The following is a 24,564-nucleotide window of genomic DNA, read 5'->3' as shown; positions in this document are numbered from 1 at the left end:
TGCATTAATCCAAATCTGTCCGATTTGAGACGACAAAGTCTGCATCCAAAGTATTTACACATGTACAATTCTGAGGCAGCACTTTACAAAGCAAGGCATAAACGAGTCCTCTGGCTGAATTCCATATCGGCTGCTAGCCCCTACCCTCTGCCAACACTTGCCAGTCTGAGATGATTGGAGGAATACAATAACGTAAAATATCTATCCAGCAAATCAGAGCAAGATGGGTCTGTTACTACCTACATCTATCAAATCCACTCAGACCTAAAGAGGGTCAGGGATAGGATGATTTGTAATTCAGAACGAGTGAAAGGGGCAGGGTTTGCCAATGTGTTGATCTCTCAAACAAACTCTGCTACTCAGGGACAGGGTTCGGGGGCGGGATTGAGCTCGCTCTCCCAGCTTTGCGTTCGTAGTTGACGAGCCTCTGACCAACCAGGTACCTGCAGGAGAGAGCAGCAGGGAGAGCAACATGGTTTGGCCATGCATCATCACACATGAACCCCCACAGTATCGACTCGCCCAAGTTCAAGGGAGAACCACAACAAACTTTATGAAATACAATAGTCTCAGATTTCACTGAGCTTTTCACATGAGCCAGGCAGGTGGACAGAGGGGGATTCTTACTTGTCGTTCTTGATGTGTTCGTAAAGGCGTTTGAACTGGCGGATTTGGAAGGAGAGGATGCCGATGAGTGACACCACCATCAGTAGGAACGGGTAGATTCTCCTCTGCATCAAGATCTCCATCTCTGGAGTCACGCCTGACACAGGGATACACATGATGAGACACAAACATGGCGACAGTACCCCTCAGACAGAAAGACTCACACACACACACACACACACACACACTCTTATAGACAGGCAGGTGAGACTCACCCACGGAGGGCACCACCCCAGCGGCGATGACGTAGGGCACGCACAGGGACAGCAGCAGCACGGAGATGACGGGGGCCGCCAGCTTGCGGATGATGAAATGCAGGTCGATGTTGCGGATGCCGTTTGCGTACACCTGAGGGGGGGTGGGGAGATCAGTGTTGCCGGGCCCTGTCGAGCGCGTTTGACTTTGTACCAGTATGCCCTTAAATAATGATCCCGGGCTTCGATGGAAGCCTGCTGACCCACCTGCTCGATGACGGTCTTCAGCCACCACTGGGGGCCCATGAGGGTGATGGCAGCGATGATTTTGGCGTGGAGCACTCCAAGAGCCCAGTCCTGCAGGGAGAGAGATGGGGTGGGGGGATGTAACGGGTAAGTTTGATAAGGGGATTGAAAAGTGACACTCACACACACACACACACAAACCACAGAGTACCCACGAGGACTACACAGATCCATGCCGTCGTCCACGCGGGAGGGAGGGAGGGCAGTACCGTACACACCTGCCAGGGGTAGAAGAGTGGCGTCTGGTCCAGAGGAACGCGCAGCGGCGCCACGATGACCAGCTCGAACAGCAGGCCCAGCAGGAGCGGGATGACCCCGGCCACCAGCAATGCCACCACCACGGTCTTCAGGATCTACACACACGCACGAGTCGGAGTTGATCAGACGCGAAGCGGATCATGCAGAGTTTCAGCGTGGGCAGATGGGACGGCGGGCTCGCCCCTACCATGAGGGTCCACTCCTGGACTTTGAGCAGGATGATGGTGCGTCCCTGTGGCATCCAGGCCAGCAGCACGGTCACGGCGCGGATGGACAGCCAGCACACGTACAGGCCGCACGCCGCCGTGTACAGCTCGTGGATCTTGGAGCTTCCCGTCCAGAAGGACATCAGCCAGCGGCCGGCAAACACTGAGAGAGATGCGCACGCACACGCGCAAGCAAAAACTTACTTGTGGCACCTAAGAACAACGGCTGGAAGTCTTCTCGACCGCTAAGGCTGGTTCGGATGTTTAGCGTGTGCGTTCATGTCCTCTTACCTGGCAGCGTCAGACACACCAGACTGGCCACCAACAGAGTGACGCACATGAACGCTATCAGCAGTACGATCTGTGGGCGGGACGAGGGAGGAGTCGACGTTAGATGTGTCACAGTGGGGACGGAGGTTGTCAACAGCTTTTTTTTTTTTTTTTTCCACCGCAGAGTGAAACATTTATATTTATAGTGTCCGCGACCCCAAATCCCAACATCAAAAGTGTCTTACCGATGTCATTTTTATCCTGAGACGTTACTCATTTCACCGACCACAAATGATTGAGTGACTCACCCTGAAGGGAAAGCGCAGGGGGCGGTGATAGGGCTGGAAGCCCACCGGACCCCCTTGCTGTAGGATGGCCTGGTGGGCCGCGTGGAGCCCCTCCCCCACCGCCGGGACAGGGTTGTTGTTGTTATGTTGCCCCGGGGGGTTGTTGTTGTTGTTGTTGACAGGCTGGTTGGCCTCGTTGTCCTCCTGTTCCCCTAGCAGGTAGGAGTGGAGGTCTCTAAGAGACAAAATCCAGGTTCAAGACTTGTACATCGGCGATAACAAATGAGGAACATGTCAACGCTGCAGGTTGGAGATCTTAACCCGTCGTCGTCGAGACGTGGTGCTCCTCTCACTAAATGCACTTTAAATAGAATTCTGTTTGATCTGAGCTGTGCGCACGCCCTGTGTAAACCGAGGATGAAAGTCACAGCTAACAGAGAGGGGAGTGTGCCGGATTTCCCCCTGAATTTGATACACTAGCACTAGTTCGTGGCAAGTATGTACAGTGGGAACGGCGGCGGCGACTCACAGCAGGTAGCCGGCGCTGACGGTCCAGGCGCGGACCAGGCCTTTGAGCCACTGGCGGGTGTGACCCTGCTCCAGGAGCGCCGGTAGAACCACCTGCAGCAGCAGCAGCTCCAGAGACAGCTCGCTGACCGGGGCGTCGCTGGGGTGAGGGGCGGGTAGGACGGAGGGAGAGAGAAGAACAGAGAGCCAGAGTGAAAGGAAGGGAGAGGAAGGAGAGAGAGGAGGACAGTTCAGAGACAGACCGGGTCGGGATTCCCGCGAGGGATGCAGGGAGGTCACCTGTACAGCATGACGTTATAGGGGAGGAAGGCGGGCAGCAGGAGCTTGATCGTCCTGATGGGCAGCCAGAGCATGAGGAGCACGATGGAGCCGAACACCACCTTGGAGACGGGGAGAGATCGAGACTGAGGAAAAATGCCTTTCATAACTCCGAGAAACCCTACCCTCCCTGCGCATCCCGGCACCCGTGTGTCCACGTCTACTGAGTGAGTGATAGCTCCAGGGTCTGGTTGACTGCCGTCTCAAGAGAGGTCTGGGGAGAGACGCACCACTGAGAGGATGAACCTGCGCAGGTGTCTGTAGATGGGCAGGTGGATCATCTCCTGGACCGGGTTAAAATCGGGATCGTTGAGGTTTCTCAGAAACCACAGGACTCCAGGCCTCAGCACCTGGGGCACAACAGGTGACATCATCAGTCATGGGCAGGAAAATAAAGTGACAATTCACAATTATTTTCATTTCATCTTTATTTATATAAAGGCAATATAACATATACACTATATAGACAAAAGTATTGTGACACATACACATTACACCTACAGGAGCTTTTATGACATCCCATTGTAAATTCATAGGCATTAATATGGAGTTGGTCCCTCCGTTGCAGCTATAACAGCTTCCATTCTTCTGGGAAGGCTTTCTACAAGATTTTGGAGTGTGTCTGTGGGAATTTTTGTCCATTCATCCAGAACATAATTTGTGAGGTCAGACACTGATGTTGGACGAGAGGGGAGCTCTCAATTTCTCAATTCTAGTTCATCCCAAAGGTGTTTGATGGGGTTGAGGTCATGAGGCTCTGTGCAGGCCAGTCAAGTTCTTCCACACCAACCTTACCCAACCATACCCAACCATGCCTTTATGGATCTTGCTTAGTGCACTGGGGCACAGTCCTAATGAAACAGAAAAGGGCCTTCCACAAACTGTTCCCACAAAGTTTCAAGCATATAATTGTCCAAAATGTCTTTGTAAGATGAAGCATTAACATTTCCCTTCAGTGGAACTAAGGGGCCTAGGCCAAAACAGCTCCCGACCATTATCCCTCCTCCTCCAAACTTCACAGTTGGCACAATGTAGTCAGGCAGGTAACGTTCTCCTGGCATTCGCCAAACCCAGACTCGTCCATCAGACTGCCAGATAGAGAAGCGTGATTCGTCACTCCACAGAACACATTTCCACTACCACCACTCCATCTGACGCTTGGCACTGCGCTTGGTGTTGTAAGGCCCTCTCGTCCAACATTAGCGTCTGACCTCAAAATGCTCTTCTGGATGAATGGGCAAGAATTCTCACTTCAAAATCTTGTAGAAAGCCTTCCCAGAAGAGTGGAAGCTGTTATAACAAAGGGGGGGACCAACTCCATATTAACGCCTATGAATTTAGAATGGGATGTCATAAAAGCTCCTGTAGGTGTAATGTATTGGTGTCTCAATACTTTTTCCATATAGTGTATATCAATATATCGCATACTACTGCCAAGTCTGCTGAGGGCTGAGTAGGTCACATTTCAAGTTCCTATTGAAAAGAGAATAATAACTGGGCTTGTCTCCTGGACTAACTCTTCAAACGAGACGTCAAGTTTGCGACAGCCAGGGATGATGATGATGATGAAGGCTCGGCCTGCCACCTACCTCTCTGAGCAAGAGGATGAAGGAGGCAAAGTAGAAGACGTAGACCATTCCCACAAGCCAGTGCAGGAACATGGTGGTCCCGGGGGCAGATTTGAAACTCAGCTCTCTGTCCTTGAGTGATGCGTCAAACATCTCCTACAGAGGGAGGGAGAACATTTTCTGACAGAGCCCCAAAATGCGATGGATTAGGAGAGACAGAGAGAGGGACAGAGAGAGGGACAGAGACAGAGAGAGGGACAGAGAGACAGAGAAAGAAGGAAACAGAAGTAGGACTTACTAAAGAGCAGATGTCGAGCCACCAGCCACAGATGAGCGGGAAAACGCCAATCTCCACGACAACCAGCAGAGAGACCTGGAACACAAGCATATCCACAACCCACTAACCAGACTGGAACACAGGGCCAAATCAAAACCCCTTAACTTAACCATGAATAGAAGACATGTTCCCCTGTCGCGGTCCCGTCTTGTTTATGTTGTAATTCCATTGAGTCAAGCCAACTAAAAAAAAAAAAGGGTCCCCTAGCAGTTACCTTGACGACGATGTAGCAGACCCCCAGCAGCCGGCGGGAGCGTTGGAACCGGACCAGAGCCGCCAGACCCTGAGACCCCCATATTAAGGAACAGTCGCACACTGCACCTCACCAATGAGATGGCCCCATGGTATACAGGCTCACCATATCCCCCCACGTGATGGCTCTGTGGAAGACTCCCCAGGTGGTAATACTATGCTAGTCTATACTATGGATTTTTTTTGCTACTGTACTCTATGGTATGAAATTATCAAAAAGATATCCGAAAAATTATGTAATGATTTTCCTATAGGGGAAATTGTTATGTAATCTGCACCAAATCATGCCCTCACAATTTTCTTAAGGCACTTTCGCCTATAGTCTAGGCATCAAGGCTTTTTGGAGAGATTGCTCATTGCTCTGCAACAGCAAAATAGTACTCCAAGAAGACTATGTCTAGATCAGTAGATTACAACAAGAGCTCATCTGTCATTAATGATCTTCATGGCAACAACGCACGACCACCAGAGGTGATAGCGGTACGGTGGGCGGAAGGATACATGGCAGAGGATGAGTGTCATGGCCAGAAGAATGTAGCCCACGATGGTCGTGATCAGGCCCTCAAAGTGGGAGGCTTGGACCTAGGGAAGAGAAACTTGTTACAATCTAATAATGGTGTATGTGATGTCATGTGGAAGAGGACCAACCTCAATGTATTCAACATTCAGACAGGAACCCATGCATTGCAGCTTAGTGGGCTAATACCAACTAATAATAAATTAGTTGGTATTAAAGTATATAAATAATACTTACGGAAGTTTGAATAACTTAGCTGAAACATTTATCAATCTACAATTTACCTAAAATAAATTAATATTATATTGTTGAACTGCTATATTGATACACAGGACTGATATATAACAATAATAATAATAATAATGTTCCTTACATATTCCTCAAAGCCAAGTCCTACAACAGAGAAGTGTCCAATGTGGTAGGGGCAGAACGCTGAAATAAAACAAAGATGATCACACCAGTGACATCATACTGGTGTCATCATACTGTACATAATACTGTACATCATACTGTGTTTGTTCCAAGCCTAAAATTCAAAATTGTCACAAGGCTGTTTCAGGAGGAGAAAAAGTTCTTCTACTCACCGAAGACCAGGATGAAGAGTGTGTTGAGGGACACCACCCAGAACACGTGTTCCTGGAAGAGAGGAGGCACAGGAAAGTTCAACTCACGCTGCACACATACAAGCATCGCAATTTCCTTCTGAATAATACAAACACGCCAACACCACCATGACAAAAACAGTCAGATGTGAAATGTCTCTAGGTTAACTTACCAGGAATACCAGGGATCCGTCCAGGCCAAGCATCTGTGAAGTACAGAGAGACATTTAAAAAGGAATCTATTGATAGGGAGTCATGGATGAAGCAGTCAGCTGAATAAGTCATTAACAGAAGTCTTGGAGATCTGATCATCACCTCATACAGTATTACACACAAATGTTCAGTAGTCCAGCCGGTCAGTACACAAAAAACAAGGTCTTGACCCTTGAATTGACTAGTTAGGAATATAATATATCACATATATATATAATATGTGATATAATACAATTATGAGACATAAATTGTGATATGAGTGGAAGTGGCTATATGGGATTAACCTCATGAGAACATCCTGATCTCGTGAGCTCCTATTCGGTTTCTCAACAAGGGTCTGTCTGGCCAGTCATTAAGACATTGAGGACAGCTTTTCAGACAAAAAGAAGTCTGGAGCCGTCTTTATAGACCTGATGGCTGCCTACGACACCGTATGGCATTGCGGCCTCACCTGCAAGCTGCTCCGCCTGCTGCCGGACAGGCACATGGTCAGCATGATCATGGAGCTTGTCCGAAATCGCAGCTTTACCCTCACCACCAGTAGCGGACAGCAAAGCAGGTTGCAACGCCTTAAGAACGGCATCCCCCTGGGCTCTGTCTTGGCCCCCCTTCATTATAACATCTACACCTGCAATCTGCCGAACAGTCTCCAGGAAGGCAAAGACGGTGTCGGCGGCCTTCCACCTTAACAACAAGTAAGCAAAACGCGAGCTCCGAATTCACATCGATGGAACACCCCTGCCATGCTGCGCCGAACAAACCTATCTCGGCATGACATCGGACAGATCGCTCACGTTCCGCCGACACCGCGAGTCACTGCGGAAGAAGTTACAGCTCGTGTGGCGTTGATGAGAGGCGACTGGTCTGATCATGCTGAGGCTCCGGCAGCCCTTGCCCTGGGCTGAGTTTCCCCAGAGGCATCGTAGCGCTATGATGAACGCCATAGCTTACGATGAACGTAGCGCTACGATGCCTCTGGGAAACTCAGCCATGGTCTACTCCACCAGTGAATACTGCAGCCCTTGCCCTGTTCTTCTCCACCAGTGAATACTGCAGCCCTTGCCCTGGTCTTCTCCACCAGTGAATACTGCAGCCCTTGCCCTGGTCTTCTCCACCAGTGAATACTGCAGCCCTTGCCCTGCTCTTCTCCACCAGTGAATACTGCAGCCCTTGCCCTGGTCTTCTCCACCAGTGAATACTGCAGCCCTTGCCCTGGTCTTCTCCACCAGTGAATACTGCAGCCCTTGCCCTGGTCTTCTCCACCAGTGAATACTGCAGCCCTTGCCCTGGTCTTCTCCACCAGTGAATACTGCAGCCCTTGCCCTGGTCTTCTCCACCAGTGAATACTGAGCACCGGTCTGGCGCTGCAGCGCTCACACCCGCCTATCAACGAAGCCTTGCACATCGTGACAGGATGCCTGCGTCCCACTCCTGTGAACAACCTTCCCATCCTTGCAGGCATCCAGCCTGCTGGCCTCCGCCGCACAGGAACCACAGCACATCTCGCCTGCCGGGCCATGGAGTCTAACCATCTGCTCCACGACAGTCTCGCTGCAACAGCGGAGCCTCCCCGGGGACTCAAGTCGAGACACCCTTTTGTGCCTGCCGCACGGGATCTCCTGCAGCAATGCAGAGATCTCAACATCAGTGAGGCAGGATGGGCGGATTACACCTGGCATGCGGAGTGGGAGGCGAACACCTCCAGACTCTGTGATTTCATCCCGGACGCCGGTCCTTCCCCTCCCAGGATGGACTTACCCCGACCGGCGTGGGTGAGGCTTAACCGCCTCCGGACCAGCGTCGGATGCTTCCGCTCATCGATGCACAGATGGGGCTTGGCATCCAGCGAGGCGTGTGAGTATGGCGCCGAGGAACAAACCGCAGACCACGTCATCCAGGACTGTCCGATATACCCGACACCCAACGGAATGCGTGGCCTGACGGTCATGGATGGTGAAACTGTGACATGGCTCCTGGAGGTGTGCCCGAATATATAGCCCGGGTGACCCCCTCACTCAGGCTCAGGGTGATAAAAGGATAGCCCCTGGCCTCGAGCCTGGGGAGGAGAGGACGAACCAACCGTACCCAAATGACGAAGAAGAAGTTTGGCCAGGCTCAACACAAATCAGCTAATGCTCCGATCAAAATTTACTTGGGCCAATTGGCATGAGGAACAATGGGCGTGGTTTAGGTGTAACGACAGCTCTTGACAGACAAAGTATTTTTGAAAAGTGCCTGCCCTTTTCCAAACAGTTTCCCTACGACGAACCAGATGGTTCTGTGTAACAAACCATCCAGCGCGTCAGGTTGATAAAGGGTGGCTGTAGCATGTGGAGGTCATGAAAGAGGGTGTGTATGAGGTCAGAGGTCAGACTGACTCACCCTCTCCCAGGTGAGCTCCTCGGCTGCCCGGTCCCACTCCAGAGCATTCCAGTTCATATCATCTGAGACAAACGGGACACATGAGGAAACCTCAGATCATCTGCCATCAACACCAATATCTACAGACTACCAACCATCACCAACATTCAGTTTTTTGACCTGTTGAAAGCCCAAAAAGTATCATCGAAAACATAGTGCTATAGCCTACATCACAAATGGCTGTCAATTCCATATCTCGGAGGTCAGGTGATTACTAGTCGCTGCCCATCTTTCGCCGCAGGTTCAAAACTCACCTCTTCAAGAGTACTACCACGATCCTCCGTCTTAAGCATCTATCGTATTTTTAGTTTGCTATTCTTGCACTTTGCCTTCAGCACTAGATTATGCTCTTAGTCACTTGTTTTAGAAAGGAGATGCACTTGTGAGTTCTGCCAAGTAGTAGTACATTGGCTTTTCCTACATTAAATGCAATTATTGTAAGTGGCTTTGGATAAAAGCATCAGATAACTGACTAATGTACTGTACTAGCGCCTCCTACCTTGCGCTCCGTTGTTGGCGTCCGCCTCCTCTGCGGCCACGCCCTCATCCTCCTCGTTGTCCAGCTCGGGATCCTCCCCCTGATCTGGTGGGGCATCGGGGGGCTCTGGCTCTGCCTCATTCTGGGCGGGGGGGTCGGCAGGGGCGGGCTGAGCGGCCGGAGGCTCGTCAGCTGCTCCCTGACCTGCTCCCTGCGCCTGGGGAGGGGAGGGAGGGAGGGGGGCCACGGACAACAGACCTACAATCAGAATACAGACAGGAAGAGGAGCGGTGCATGGCATTGGCCTGTGCGTGTGTGTGTGTGTGAGAGTTCAGTAGTATCGTGGGTGTGCTACCTGTGTGTGTGTGTGTGTGAGAGTTCAGTAGTATCGTGGGTGTGCTACCTGTGTGTGTGTGTGTGTGTGTGTGTGTGTGTGTGTGTGTGTGTGTGTGTGTGTGAGAGAGAGTTCAGTAGTATCGTGGGTGTGCTACCTGTGTGTGTGTGTGTGTGTGTGTGTGTGTGAGAGAGAGAGTTCAGTAGTATCGTGGGTGTGCTACCTCGGGCTGTCCAGCGGCGTTGGGCGGCGGCTGCTGCTGCTGGTGCTGTTCCAGCCACTGGGGGGCGCCGCCGTGGACGATCTGCTCCCTCAGCCACACCAGGCTAATAAATGCACACAGGGTGCAGGTCACCACAAAACAACCCTGGAGACAGTCCGCCAGCAGGTTCTCTCTGGAGGGGGGGGGGACACAGCGGTAAGATTACAATTTGGCAGAGCGTCCTAGGTCTGCGTCTGAGGGCTAGGCCCCTTCTGACCACTGGAATCACACTGACTGCTGTTGAGGTTTGACTGAGGTTGGTGGATGACATCATGAACACTCACGTGGAGAGCATGTCCAGAGGTAGCGTCAGGAGCGAGCTCACAGAGCCGGTAAACAGACACTTGTAGATGCGACCTGGACAGGAGAGACAAAACGGAACACAGGAGAGATACAGTAACGGCCATATGCACAGTCTGTGACAGAGTAATAACTGGGGCCCAGGGATGAGAGGGGGGGGGGAGGGGTATCATGTCCCTCAGAGGTTCAACACAAGGAGTATGCGAGATCAGATCAACTGCTTATGAGCCGAAAATGTATGGCTCAAATCCAGCACGCCAAGAAACATCAATCTGTAGAGAGGACATTTTCAACTGAGTATGTGTGTGTGTGTGTGTGTTTGTGTGTGCGCGCGTGCGTGTGTGCTCATGCAATCACATTCCCTATAAAGTCTTGGATTAGGCTGACAGGGAAATCACAACATTGGCTATTATGTAAGACACTTTGATTACTGTAATCCTGTAAAACCATAAAGTATGCATGTAGTAGCGTGTGTATGTGTCTGTGTGTTAGTGCATCGGTCTTTGTATGAGAGACTGTACTCACATGCGGTGAGAGGGACCACCCCCAGCCAAGCAAAGGCCACCAGTGTGTAGTGGAACCAGTAGCGGATGGCGGTGCCCACACTGGTCAGCAGCCCCGCACAGATGTCCTGGATAGGCAGGCGGGATGGCATGTCTGGGGAATAGACTGGAGAGAGGGAGAGAGAGTGAGAGAGAGAGAAGGAGAGAGAGAGAGAAGGGGAGAGAGAGAAGGGACAGAGAGAGAAGGGGAGAGAGAGCGACAAGGGGAGAGAAAGAGAGAGAAGGGGAGAGAGAGAGAGAAGGGGAGAGAGAGAGAAGGGGAGAGTGAGAGAGAAGGGGAAAGAGAGAGAGAAGGGGAGAGAGAGAGAAGGGAGAGAGAGAGATGGGGAGAGAGAGAGTGATAGATGAGAGATTACTGAACAGCCAGATACTGACAGTGATTCATAGTAGGGAGACTTGATGTAACTGAATCCACTGAGGCGACCGCTCCATGGAAAAAGGTGAACTTACTTGGTGTGAAAGCAAATCGGTGCTTGCATAATTCACAGTACTCCTTCCTGCTGTGTTTCAGCCACTGGACTAAGCTGGGGAACAAAAACAAGGCCCGGTTATGTGTTTTAGGAGTTGCAACACAGTAACTCACAAAGAGAAGCACAAAACCATATTAGAATCAGAATCAGCTTCATTTTTATTACATTTACATGTATGCGTGTGAGCGTAATTGAGACCGATTCCACCTTATAAAAGGCCAGGTGGTTAACAGTGTAGTTTTGTGTAATGACTCAGTGAGGTTTTATGTGCTGTTGTTGCTCAACGCTATCTGTGCAACCCGTGCCCCATTCCAGCTGAGCCAACAGGAAGCATTAGATAGTAAAGCTATGAGAGCATAAATGTGGGGTGATGATGATGTACAACTCTTAAATGACATCTGCTGCACTTCTGGACTTCAGAGGAACCTCATGACTTATCAGTCATAAAATACAGGAGTCAGGAGTTTAACACAGGTCAGCCTATCACCATGTCTCTAGTTCTCTGCTAGAGCACTTGAGGTGGTGGGAAAAATTTCGATTTGTTTCTCTAGGATTGTCAATCGGCTCTCAAATTCCCCAAAATTGATCCCTCTCAGTCCATCTTTTGTAACATTATTGACATTTTGTTGTGTAATGACTGTGCTTGGGATGTATTTAATGGGTTACTAGCTTACTGTCCCAAATGGTAGAAAAGTCATAATCTATCACATTGATAATCAGCAATAATAACTCGATTTGAAATCGAATCGTGAGATCACTACCAATCCCCACCCCTATCAGCAAGTCTGCCACCAGCACAAACCCACAATAACACTGCAGGCAACAGGGTTGGTTTTCTGCACGTATAGAATTAACAGCTCAGTTATGTAAGAGAATGATTAGCCTGGCTGTTTCCAAACACTGACTACACTAGAGTGTATGCATGCTCTCTGACTAACTGAAAAGAAAGACTAATGCCACGATGAAGTCGATAGACTTGTAAAACGTGATTCAGTGATTGCAATGCACCATCTTGGAACACAGACCCTTCTCCCCTAGTGGGACTTGCCGATGTCATTGTACTACAGCAAGCGTAGTTATCTTTGTCCTTCCACTGGATAACAAACAGGCATATGTTTATAAAGCCTTCAATAAGCAAGAGGCTATCTGTAGCTGCTAGCAAGCTAGTTTAGCTTAACCACTAAATAATAAGTTCATTATGTTATTTACAACATCTGGCCATATCAGGCTCTTATGACAGTTTATCCTATTAGCCAAATGATTGCAGGGAACGCATTAGTACTTGGCCTGGGCACAATCTGTTAATCTAAAGAGATTCTGTTGATGTCAAACAGGCCATCTGTAGCTAGCAAGACATGTCGGCCTCTACTCAAAACAATGTCACGTATACTGTATATAAACTACTGCGGATGTGCGACTCACAATCCATACTAGGTACTGGAGTTCTAATGTTATTAAAACATAACACTACAGTAGTGACTAGTGAGTATTAATTAGTTAACACTGGTGATCGGCACAGGCCCCAAACAGGCACTGCAATAGTTGTGAACAATGCTGTGTTATGCCAAGAGACCACCTAAATGTCCCGTTGCTGTGTAATTGATGAATTAGCTGCAGCCGTGACAGAACAACCAAACAGATGAGTAGGGGTCATCTTTCCCTGACTATATGTCACTCTACGCCTCTCTCTCTGGTACCCAATGATGTTGACATACCTGATGACCTGATGAGCTGTCAGACTCCAACTGCATCTAGCAGGGAGCTGGATTATTTCCTGATTCAGGTCAGGCTAGGCCAGTTACCAAGCCAAAAGTATTTAATACAGTTCAGACTGCTTATAGTTTTTAATTTTATATGGGCCTATACGTTTCTGTCATTTAAAAGCGTGAGCCCATATTATATGTGAATGTACACCATCACATGCACAGACATTCTCATCATTGTTTACATTGTAAATGTGAGTAAAACGTTTTTAAAATGACCTGTTCGGACACTTTTCAAAATGCAACCCTTTTCTCGTTACCTAAAATTACCTGGCCGGATTTCTGCTATCCATCCACATGCCAGACCAAAGCAGCGAATAGGTTTACTACCATGCATGAATAAAGGATAAAAGTATGTTGTCGTCTGATGACTGGATGCTTCTATGGTCCATCTAGACACAACCACTCACCATTCCTGGTGGATGAATTTAATACTCCCGGTGCAGACACACGGATGGTAGAGGGGCTTGTCTGGGGTTCCCTCGGAGCGGCAGACACGACATATATCCGCTGTCGAAGGGGAAGAAGACGAACTGATGTTAAGAGGAGTGGGGTACCCAACTGGAGTGTCGTGGTGGCTACATATGCACTATCCCACAACGTAGTATCTGCGCCGGTCGTTAACTAACATTACTAGCTAGCAAGCTATACAAATGTTGTCTGAGGAGGGTTTGGTGCGGCGCCGAGTCCAGGCTACAGTTCCTGGTATTAATAATACTATTATGCTATCGGAATCCATCTGACATAGCTAGCTAGCATACTTATGATGACATTAGCAGCCCATTGAGGCAACACAACCATATGGCACAGCCAGGCCAGGACAGACACATCTAGCCATCAGTAGCTAACGTTAGCTATCGTATTAGCTTGTCAACAAACTTGACTGTCATTAAACGCTTTAAGTGTGATAACGATTACCTTCTTCGGCTGTATCCATCTTAAACAGTATCGCACTGCCCTCCTCTTCTACGCAGTAGTTTTCTAGAAAGCTATCGCAAACCCATCCAAGACACGAATGGCGACGCTTTAGCTAGTTTGCTAGCTAGCTTAGCTAGCTAACGTTGACCAAACCAGCTAGCTGGGTAGATCGGAATATCCTCGTTGGGGGTCGGACACATTGACGAACATAAAATGGTGTCCACTTAGAACACCAGCATCTGCTTGGTTTCGCGAAATCGCGGTCTTAGTATTATGTCGGGTTGGTGAAGCTTTGCACTGACCCTTCTAACAGTACCTAGCTAACTATCTGATAGACAGGCCCGGTCTCTTACTATGAAATCAACTAGACAGGCGAATTAACTACCTAGCTAAGTCAGCTCAGCTAACCCGACGACAACATTGTCACTTTGCTACAGGCCAGGTTGCCAAGTATGCGTTCTATAATCCCCTATCGAAGGTCTCTTCTTCTGGTCTCAGAGAGGGCTTTGCAGCGACCGCGGGAACCGTTGCTCTGGCGTCCAGGTTGATATTACTCCGGAATAAATGGACAATAATATTCGTTTTGGTGTGTTCTTTCATCTAAAAAAGGCTTGACACTTGGTTTTCACCTTTACCCTCATGGATAGCCTGTACAGTTTTGACTAAGTAGTATCTGGCAACCCAGACGACAGACATCGTTTTGGTGCATTTTGCCTAATTTTTGTTTTTTAATGTATTACATGTATTCATGGGTTTCAAATGTAGTGCTAGACCTGCCATGTTGGGGACCAACACGTTTCAAATGAATGAATTAGTTCTACTGCATATGATTCTATGCAGTAGAGCCAATCAGATAAATTGAAACACCTGTGTTGGTCCCCAATATGGCAGGTCTAGGACTACATTTGAAACCCATGAATTAGGGTTGTCAATCGATTAAAACAATTCATCTAATGAATTACATGATCTGTAATTAATTAATTTAATTAATCACAATAATATTTTTTTGCTGGGAAAAGCCTCCAAATGAAGATATTTGTTATGTGTAAGGCTATCAATCATATTTGCTACAATATGTCCAGGAATTTTCAAAACTATTGAAGCCTCTTGATGCCGGCTTGTAACTACATTGAAGGACGTAATTTGCAATGCTTCCATTAAGCCCTTGTTTTCTACCATAGCAATTGATCTGCTGCAGTCCATAGCAATTCATTTTGTGAGTTTGTCAACTTGTCTGTGGTAGACACAGCCTACTCACGTGCTGCATGCTCTCTGTAGCCTACGTGTCCGGTGGGCAAAATTGGCTAATACATTTTTTTAATGAAAACATTTTTTTAAATTAATTTGCATATGTATGTAAATCATTAACCTCATCTAAAATAATCTCATGTTTTTTGAATGATTTTTCACAGTTCCCACCCACATCCATTGTATAACAAAAACGGTGGTAGAGCAATTATCAGACTTTCTCAAAAGTGCTAGTTTTGTCAACCTTTTGATCTGAATTGTATATGATTGATTGTATGTATTGAATGATCCATTGTATATTATCATAAGTAACCTTAAAACAGGGCTAAACATGATTTTCCCTTTACTACCTCTTTAAGTTTAGGTACATGGTTGGGTTAAGGGGGGATTAGGGTTGGGGTTTGACCAGTCTGTGTTGATGGGAACTAGCCACTACCAATATAAAATGTCTTCATCAAGAAAATTGTAAAAATTAGCATAGGGATTCTTGAGTTATGGCCAATTCTTTTTTTTTTTAGGTCACAGTGACCTTGACAACCAAATTATAAGCAGTTCATTCTGGTGTCCCACCCTGCTTCCAAATTGCATAGTTCCATACTATTTAGCATGTCTAATGCAGTATGCCAAAAATACAAGGATGTCTGCCTACTGCATCCAATCGCTTTTCACAGTATGGAAGCCAGCAGAGAAGGGTCTATCTGACACCCCTTCACTACCCCCCCCCCCGGCCTGTTAACAGCAGGAAGTACACAGAGATGAGGGAAACACAAATGTATATAAAATGTTAAATGGAGTGCACTTTTATCCGAAATGCTTTACCATGTCCTCTCTCATTCACGCACCAATGGCAGCGTGTCTTGCCCAAGGACACTTTGACACACCACCGGAAGGAGCTGGAATCAAACCGGAAACCTTCCAATTCCCAGGCCTGAGCTACTGCTGTAACATTACTTTGACCTTCCTTTATTCCTACAGTAAGATAGAATGCTAATGGCAGGATATTTGTAGCTAGCTAGCTGGTATGATTGTAATCTGCCCCTTGGTATCATGGATCTTGGATTAACCGTAGCACTGTACAGGAGCATATCGTGCCGTGCACACGGAACTATCCAGAACCACTGATCCAAACAACTTCACACACAGTGCACCTTCGGGGGTGCTGAGGAATATACCTACCGAATGTCAACTTCATACATTGGCTTGTTGTCGAGATAATTGTGGACATCAGACACCTCCTCCTAATCTGTCATTATAGAGTAGATAACCGTTTATTTGAAAAGAAGAGTGATACATGGCTCAGTGAAGAATCAGCAGTGTCTCAGAATAACATGAGTACAACATTATAAATGAGTACTGGGCAGGGAGTTATCCTCAACACAATCCCTATAAACTAAAAAGTTATAAAAACAATATAAACCTGTATAAAATAGATATCAAAGGACATCAATATTTCTCCTACTCTTCCCCCTTGCTCGCTTGACACTGATCTCTCCAGCCACCTCAGGACCCCTTTTTAGTCTCCTGACTGGGGTACTGGGCTCTCCAGCCACCTCAAGACTCCTTTTTCCAGTCCTGGCTGGGGTACTTTCTGTGAAGGAAGGTACGGAAAGGGAAAACCTGATTAGTTCACGCAAGTCGAAATACACAGAGAGGTTGTAAGTATTACCTAACAATTAAATGGCACTACAGAACACACCGAGCGTCCTCTCTATCTCTCTGAGCTGCTTCTCCTGCTGCTCCAGCTCTTCTTCCTTCTGGACCATCTCAGGAGACTTCAGGTACTGCATGTGACTTTCAAAGTCTCTCTTCACTTGCATGGTCTTCTGCATGGCCAATCCTTTCTGCTGCAGAAGATCTATTGACAGAGGCAAAGCCATTAACAGGGAACAATTACATAGACACACACACACACAAGATTTGACGTTGCAGACAATATTTTAAAAGGTAGACTTCAGGTTGTGACGTCATACTCAGAAAACACGGTATTCACCCACCATGTTGAGATGTTGTAAGAAAGGGTGCTGGGGCCATTTGGTTACTGCTCATTGTATTAGGGTTGTGCATTGTATTTGGGCTGCACCTTTCTTTCCACTGGCTCAGGTGGGTTAGGGTAGGTGCATGTAATCACAGGTCTGGGGAAGTGGGATTATGCATGGAGGAGAGAGTCACATTTTTACTGCAACTACAGTAGTCTACAACAAATGCTCGCCGGGCCACATGCACCACTCAAAGTTAACTACTGTACTGTCAACTTGTGTTCACTACAGACCTGCAAACTCTGGAGTAGTGAAAAAGGTGACGACATATAAAACTAAAACCCTCTAGATTCACTGAAACTACCATGGTTAACATAAAAAAGGTGACTGTAGCCAAAAGGTGACAAGTTTGCAGGTCTGCACTAAAAATGGGAACTCCACCCAAAGATACCGTCTGGAAGTTTCTGTTAAAAATGCTTTCAAACCTCCATGCAGTAGCGCCTGGCTAGACAGAGGCTGGGTTCTGCTGCCTCTACAAAAGGGAGATATTCCCCTGCTCTCAGTGTCTACAGGCCTATCACACATGTGTAGCTTTTACATTATGCCTGCAGTCACTGGCATCCAACATATTTATTGAATTTTCTTCCATTTGCATTAAACATAGTTATACACTAAACATGTACAGTATAAACAACCCCCCAACCCCCCACAAACATTTCCAGGGCACAGGCAGAAATTAAATAAATAACAAAACAAAAAATAGAATAAAGTCGCTCCTTATCTGATCACCTCTGGCGAGTGTCGGCCCCCCTCGTTTAAGAGATGGACGTTGTTATAGAATTTACATCCAAACACCTTAAACCTTTGTTCCTCTCTCTCTTTTGTAATTCACCACCTCCCTCAACCGTTTCACATAGACGGTAACCTCCAGGAGGTCCACACACCTAGAATCTGTCTACACCAGAATAACCATCCTTTGTCCCCAATTGCCGCCTTTTTCTCATGTCACATGTCTGTACTCTTGGCCACGCCTGCCATTTCATATGACGTACAATGGAGTAGCCAATCACATCCTGGAAGCACCGTACCTGTGTTTTGCTTGAATATAAGGCAGAGCAAGACCCAGGGGCGGCGCGCGCAAGTTGGCGACGCGGATGTAAAGGGAGGACTACCTGTGTGTGGCTTCGGGATTCCAGTGGATGAATTGGTCGACAGACGTGTCGGTCCATTATAGTGGGCTCGGAAAGTCAATCTTCTCTCTTGCGCCAGAGCGCACGCTGAGATTATTTCCTCAGTTCTTCCACTGGCTTCTTGAACTCACAGGTACGTTTGAACGAACCCTTTTATGGTTTTGAGTTGTATTTGCCTTATTTTCATTTCGGATTGTGTTGTTGGTCTGGCATGTTCTGAAAACAAAGCCCCGCGGGGGGGGGGAGTTGGGTGTTTCCTACCGAGGGTAGGGCGCTCGGTGTTGTTGATGCTTCGTTTTTAGAACGATTACCAACTAGCTTAAGCCTCATTGTTGATGTTTCGTTTTAGAACGATTACCAACTAGCTTAAGCCTCATTGTTGATGTTTCGTGTTAGCACGATTGCCAACTAGCTTCGAAGTGATTGTTGATGTTTCGTTTTAGAACGATTACCAACTAATGTAGCTACGGGAGTGATTGGTGTGTCCAATCCGCGTTTTCTTGGAGAAACGTTTTCCCTTTTTATCCCGGGTGGTTGGTGTAGCAACCAAAGGGCTGGTGGTCAGCCAGGCAGGCATATGTTTTTTTGCTTGTTGTAACGTGGGCCTTTGTTCGTCCTTTGTGTTCCGTGTCCCTACACGGGGTTGTTCGTTTTGTTGTTTTGTTAAGCGCGCCTATTATCCAGGTTGGTATTGTTTACAATTTGTACACTGTTTAGACTGTTAAATTCTAACTGCTAGATCTAGTTGCTGGTCGTCTGGGAGACGCAGAAAACACCACTCCGCTCTCCCGTGATCCGCCATCGAGCCAGAGGGAGAACAAAGGACCAGTTGCTGGTTTGAGGCACATTCATCGGGTCTGAGTGTTTTTCTGAGTGTTTTTACAGACACCTGTCGTTCCGGGAGTGATGGGTGAATGCCGAACCAGGAGACGGGCACAGGACCGGAGGTGGAGATGGAGGTTACCGGCCTGTTCATGGGATGCAGGGCCAACGCCAGGTCACCGACTCACCATGAACGACAGATAAGTATGACATAGGGAAGAGACCATTTTTTCCGAAGCGTGCCAAATACTCTGTTAGATAATTGATATTTTGTTAATTGCAAATGAAGCAAGTTCATTTTAGTGTTATTTTGTTGAGACAAGAATGTTTTTATTTTATTTCATAAAATCGCGAGAGAAATTCTAAGAGCAAAATCCAATTGCCTTGATCACGACTGGGGACTGGGCGTGTTAAAGTAATTCTTACACTGCCCCTGATGTCACTGTAGGCTACTGCAGAGCCTAGATCCCTGCTACTGTCCGATTCGGTAAATGGACAAAAGCTAGTTCCCCACTGACAAACTACATAGACTGACGAGCCCGACTGGCTCTAACAACACTTGAACAGACACCCTGTTTAAGTTTTCCTGACTGACTAACACCATTTTTCCCCAAAGCAGGATCATCTCCTGCCAGGAAGAGGGGATGATAGAATGTGGCTTGCACTTAACGATGTTTCTGAGTATCTTCAACAGACTGCTGATAACCGTTCCTGACCAAAGAGGGGGTTCCTGACCAAAGAGGGGAACAGGGAGACCAGACCAGACCAGAGGACTCTCCTTTTGCTCTTCTGTTTTGTCTCTGCTGTCTCTCTCATCTGTGGATTCACAGGTCTCTCCTCCCATGTCTCTCAGACATTGCCGACCTGCCCCGTATGAAGTCCCCACTAAGGAAAGGTGACCATTCCGGACGCCAGAGAGGGCTTCTTCTTATCATCTCCAACCAGGCCGTTGGGTCCTGATCCGCGACCTGGGGCCGTACCAGATTCAACTCACCACGCAGACGGCTGCCAGAGTAGCTGAGAGAACTTCAACGCCGTTGCGTCCCAAACCAAGGAGCAGATGAGCAGCCTGAGAACAGGCCAGAAAACATGGAAGAGAAGTAGATGTAGCGGGGTGAACCTACCCGTCAAAGAGATGTAGCGGGGTGAACCTACCCGTCAAAGAGATGTAGCGGGGTGAACCTACCCGTCAAAGATGGAACAATCAGGACCATGGCATTCTGGCCTGTGTGGAATAGCTGTCAAAAGTAGCTGAGAGGACGGTCCATGCAGCCGAACCAGAGATCTCAAAGGCAAAGCAGTGGGCCGCGACACTGTCCTCTCCTCTGATGAGCAATCGGAGACTGACCTTGCCGGTCACCTCCTTCTCGTGGTTGTTGTTATGACAACGTGGACAAGCTCAACAGCAATTACTGCACCTCTAACCGCACACACTGGAACCTACATTGAACATTCAGAGACACAAACATGGAAGCTACGATCCAGAAGAAATTACATGCGATTATTCACAACAGGAGTGAATGAACTTTGAAATTATCTTGAAAAAATATCATATTTGTTTACAAGAGTTACAATGGTTGAAACATGAGTTGATAAATAAGTTTGGGTTTTTCCTCTAAATTGACCAAGAGGTTTTTTGCCCTTCTTACACTGGTAACCATTCATCTTTTTACCTTGTTTCAAATTTTAAATCAAGGTTTTTTGTGAATGGTTGTCCACTTTTAGACTTATAATCATCAACAATCATCTTTTTTACCTTGTTTCCTGTCATATGTCTGAAACAAGGGGTTTTGGTGCGTGATTTTGCACGTGGAAAGAAAATAATCAATTATTTTGTTAAATATTGTCAAATACTTTTTCTTTTTTTTTTGCTCCACCTAGTGGAGAGATAACTTCCTTTCCACATGTATAGCATAGCTGAATGTTTACACTTTGTGTTTGGATTTTATATTTTATTTTTGTGTACCTGTTCAGGCACAAATGGGGGACTGTTATAGAATTTACATCCAAACACCTTAAACCTTTGTTCCTCTCTCTCTTTTGTAATTCACCACCTCCCTCAACCGTTTCACATAGATGGTAACCTCCAGGAGGTCCACACACCTAGAATCTGTCTATACCAGAATAACCATCCTTTGTCCCCAATTGCCGCCTTTTTCTAATGTCACATGTCTGTACTCTTGGCCACGCCTGCCATTTCATATGACGTACAATGGAGTAGCCAATCACATCCTGGAAGCACCGTACCTGTGTTTTGCTTGAATATAAGGCAGAGCAAGACCCAGGGGCGGCGCTTCGCTGGATAAACCACTCTTGTTGCGTTGTCAAGGAAGTCCTTGCGCTCGTATGTTTTCACAATAAACCAGACTTAACCTTTTGAGCGAATCTTGGTAAATCCTTTTTGACTAGATCAGTTAAATTCCATGACAACGTCACATTCCGAAGTCGACCTTTAATCAAGCTCACTGACCTATCTGGTCCATCAGGATGTGGTACTGCTGAGGCAGGGGAGCGCCAAACACTTGGCCACGCAACTGCTCGATGGCAGGGGCTTTGTTCTGCAAGCCCCCGAACTTCCCATTTGCACGTATCCGTTCTCCCTTCCTGGTCAGGATTGTGGGACATGGGACCTGGCTCTGGACCACCTGCAGACCACGCAAACAGTTTGAAAATGAGACACCTGCGATTCATTTGATAATTCATATGATCATTACCAATGAAACTCACAGGCAATAGTTTTGAACTAGGAACATTCAGGTATTGCAGGTGGCTTGAGGCCATACGAACAGCAAACCTGACTCACCCCTTTCCTGTAGTGGTTAGCAGAGTCCAGGTCATCTATCAAAATGGTATCTCCCAGGAAGTTGCCAAACACTGAAAGAGAGAGGGAGGGTTATCAAATGGTAAAGGGTAAATGGACTGCACTTATATAGCGCTTTTCCACCTTAGCGGCACTCAAAGCGCTTTACAATGGCCTCTCATTCACCCATTCACACACACATTCACACACCAATGGCGGCAGCTACCATGCAAGGCGCTAACCTGCTCAATGGGAGCAATTTGGGGTTAGGTGTCTTGCTCAAGGACACTTCGACATGTGGACAGACGGAGCTGGGATTCGAACAACTGACCCTTCGATCATTGAATGACCCGCTCTACCAACTGAGCTACAGCCGCCATCAAAGGGGTATTGTACTGTACATACTCACCAAATCAATACCAGACCTTCAACCGATCACTGACTTTACAACTCTTACTTTTCGTGACTCAAGTTACTTCTAAAACTAAGTAGCTATTCAGCTCAGAGTCCATTCTCTGAAGGTCCTAACCATTTATGTATTTTATGTCATCATGCCCCAACAAAACCTCTCATGAGTGGAAGCCTGCAAGATGGAAACAACAGATGAACAATCTCGATACAAGACGCATTTCGACCACATTTAATAAAAGTGTAAATGGGAATGCGTAATCCACATATCAACAACGTGGGCGGAAATACGTAGCCGTTGGCACGCGCCGGTTCCAAACCAGCAAGGAGCAGGCTTCCATGGCAGCTTTGGCAGGGAAGCATTAAAATGGATCCTGGTCAAGGCTGGAGTCCAGACGAGACAAAGTGTCTACTCTGAATTTGGTCGGACGAAAATATTCAAGCACAAACAGGATGTGACGTTCGATTGTCAGCTGGACAGAGTCGATCGTATCTCAAGCGGATTGGGTTGAAGATACTCGAAACGCATATTAATGCCAGGTATAAATGTAATCAGGCTAAATCATTATCTAGATACAATCTCGATACAAGACGCATTTTAATGCAAGATATAAACGGGGTCAAAGGGTGTGCACACTTGTGTACATATATTTGACTCACAAACACCAGATTGAAATTCAGTTCAACTGCACATGTAAAGAAGGGTGAGTGCAGTAAGTTAGTGGCATCCATTCTTAGAAAATAAGCCTGTGAGAATGATCTGTTAACTACTAGCTACGAGTTAAATAGCTACTGTACATCAAGCACTTAACGTTACTAGCTTTTTGTGTCGGTGCTGCTATAAAGTGATGGAGGGAGGTGTGGAGTATCGTATTCTTATAACATTACAGCAACCTGCAGGCTGGTTTTCTGTATGTTTTAAGAACCATTTTCTTCAAACTAATGTCCAATCTATGAACACAACGCAGGACAAGCTTTGTTTGTGGGACATCAGAGGCGTGGTCTTAAGAAATCAAGCAACCTTATTGATTATTATTCTCTGCGTGAAGAGGTCAGAAAGGTCTATTATCTGCAGACCTCAGAAATAGGATTGTGTCAAGGCATGGATCTGGATAAGGGTACCAAAAAATGAAATGTCTGCAGCTTTACAGGTCCCAAAGAGCACAGTGGCCACCATCATTTGTAAATGGAAGAAGTTTGGAACCACCACCAATCTTCCTAGACCTGGGCGCCCGGCCAAACTGAGCAATTGGGGAAGACGGGCCTTGGCCAGGGAGGTGAGCAAGAACCCGAGGGTCACTCTGACAGAGCTCCAGCGTATTCTTGTGGAGATGGGAGAACCTTTCAGAAGATCAACCATCCAGGCAGCACTCCACCAATCAGGTCTTTATGGTAGAGTGGCCAGACGGAAGCCATTCCTTAGTAATAGACACATGACAGCCCACTTGGAGTTTGCCAAAAGGCACCTAGAGGACTCAAACCATGAGAATCAAGATTCTCTAGTCTGATGAAGCCAAAATGTAACCTTTTGGCCTGCATACAAAGCGTCACGTTTGGAGGAAACCAGGCAGTATGGGTAAGAGTAGTAGTACTGGTAAAATCTAAAGTCCACAGTGGACTCACCCATTTGGCAGCTTTCTTTGTAGTCCTTGAGGGGATAAATGAACAGGTCTCGGACAAACACTGGGTTCCCGGTGGGAATTAAGCTGTTCCGACCATTTTTGACATGCGGCAAAGGTCTGCAAGGAAAGGACAGACATTGTAGCTCACCAGGACATTCACATCAATTACAAACACCTTTGAACCGGGCCCAGGAAAAGCCACGCCATATATAAAAGGTATTTACCGGTCGCCTTTCCGACAGAACACCGTATCTAGAGGCATGACCTGCTGTCTCCCTTGGGTGTCGTCATAGATCTTCCGCGCCGCGGCCGTTGTCGTGGTGACGACGCAGTCCATGTCACCCAGGAGATGCCAGGAGATGACCACGGCAGCGTCGTCGTCTTGCACCAGCGCCAGGTGGGCGACCTGCAGGGCAGAGGGCTGGCATGAACTCACTCCCAATGCGAGGGGGTTAGAGTAGAATATT

At 47.3% G+C, this 24,564-nt stretch overlaps 2 protein-coding genes across 2 annotated transcripts in view; both read right to left on the bottom strand.

The window, feature by feature from the left end:
- Nucleotides 1-2: 2 nt before the first annotated feature.
- Nucleotides 3-14,443, bottom strand: LOC311319234 (E3 ubiquitin-protein ligase MARCHF6-like). The gene is made up of 26 exons (XM_084450728.1): nt 14,032-14,443; nt 13,524-13,623; nt 11,331-11,404; nt 10,843-10,986; nt 10,302-10,374; nt 9,979-10,150; nt 9,443-9,638; nt 8,905-8,966; nt 6,483-6,515; nt 6,292-6,343; nt 6,081-6,139; nt 5,692-5,772; nt 5,153-5,221; nt 4,900-4,974; nt 4,623-4,757; nt 3,264-3,383; nt 2,995-3,095; nt 2,717-2,854; nt 2,209-2,422; nt 1,922-1,991; nt 1,612-1,793; nt 1,385-1,519; nt 1,128-1,217; nt 882-1,014; nt 628-763; nt 3-443 (listed from the first exon to the last, which is right to left on the bottom strand). The coding sequence occupies exons 1-26, from the start codon at nt 14,048-14,050 to the stop codon at nt 356-358; spliced, it is 2,751 nt and encodes a 916-aa protein (XP_084306854.1). The 5' UTR covers nt 14,051-14,443; the 3' UTR covers nt 3-355.
- Nucleotides 14,444-16,594: 2,151 nt separating this feature from the next.
- LOC311319100 (structural maintenance of chromosomes flexible hinge domain-containing protein 1-like) overlaps nt 16,595-24,564 on the bottom strand; it is a 64,638-nt gene continuing 56,668 nt past the window's right edge. The window contains exons 42-47 of the mRNA XM_084450555.1: nt 24,322-24,503; nt 24,099-24,214; nt 22,071-22,141; nt 21,738-21,912; nt 16,976-17,134; nt 16,595-16,867 (exon numbers count right to left, since the gene is read on the bottom strand). Of these exons, the coding sequence (XP_084306681.1) occupies nt 16,713-16,867; nt 16,976-17,134; nt 21,738-21,912; nt 22,071-22,141; nt 24,099-24,214; nt 24,322-24,503 (858 nt within the window). The 3' untranslated portion in view covers nt 16,595-16,712. The remainder of the gene's footprint in view (nt 16,868-16,975; nt 17,135-21,737; nt 21,913-22,070; nt 22,142-24,098; nt 24,215-24,321; nt 24,504-24,564) is intronic.

This window comes from Borostomias antarcticus (genome assembly GCF_949987555.1).
Source record: "Borostomias antarcticus genome assembly, chromosome: 2".
Lineage (NCBI taxonomy): Eukaryota > Metazoa > Chordata > Actinopteri > Stomiiformes > Stomiidae > Borostomias > Borostomias antarcticus.
This window is presented reverse-complemented; position numbering and strand designations above follow the sequence as displayed.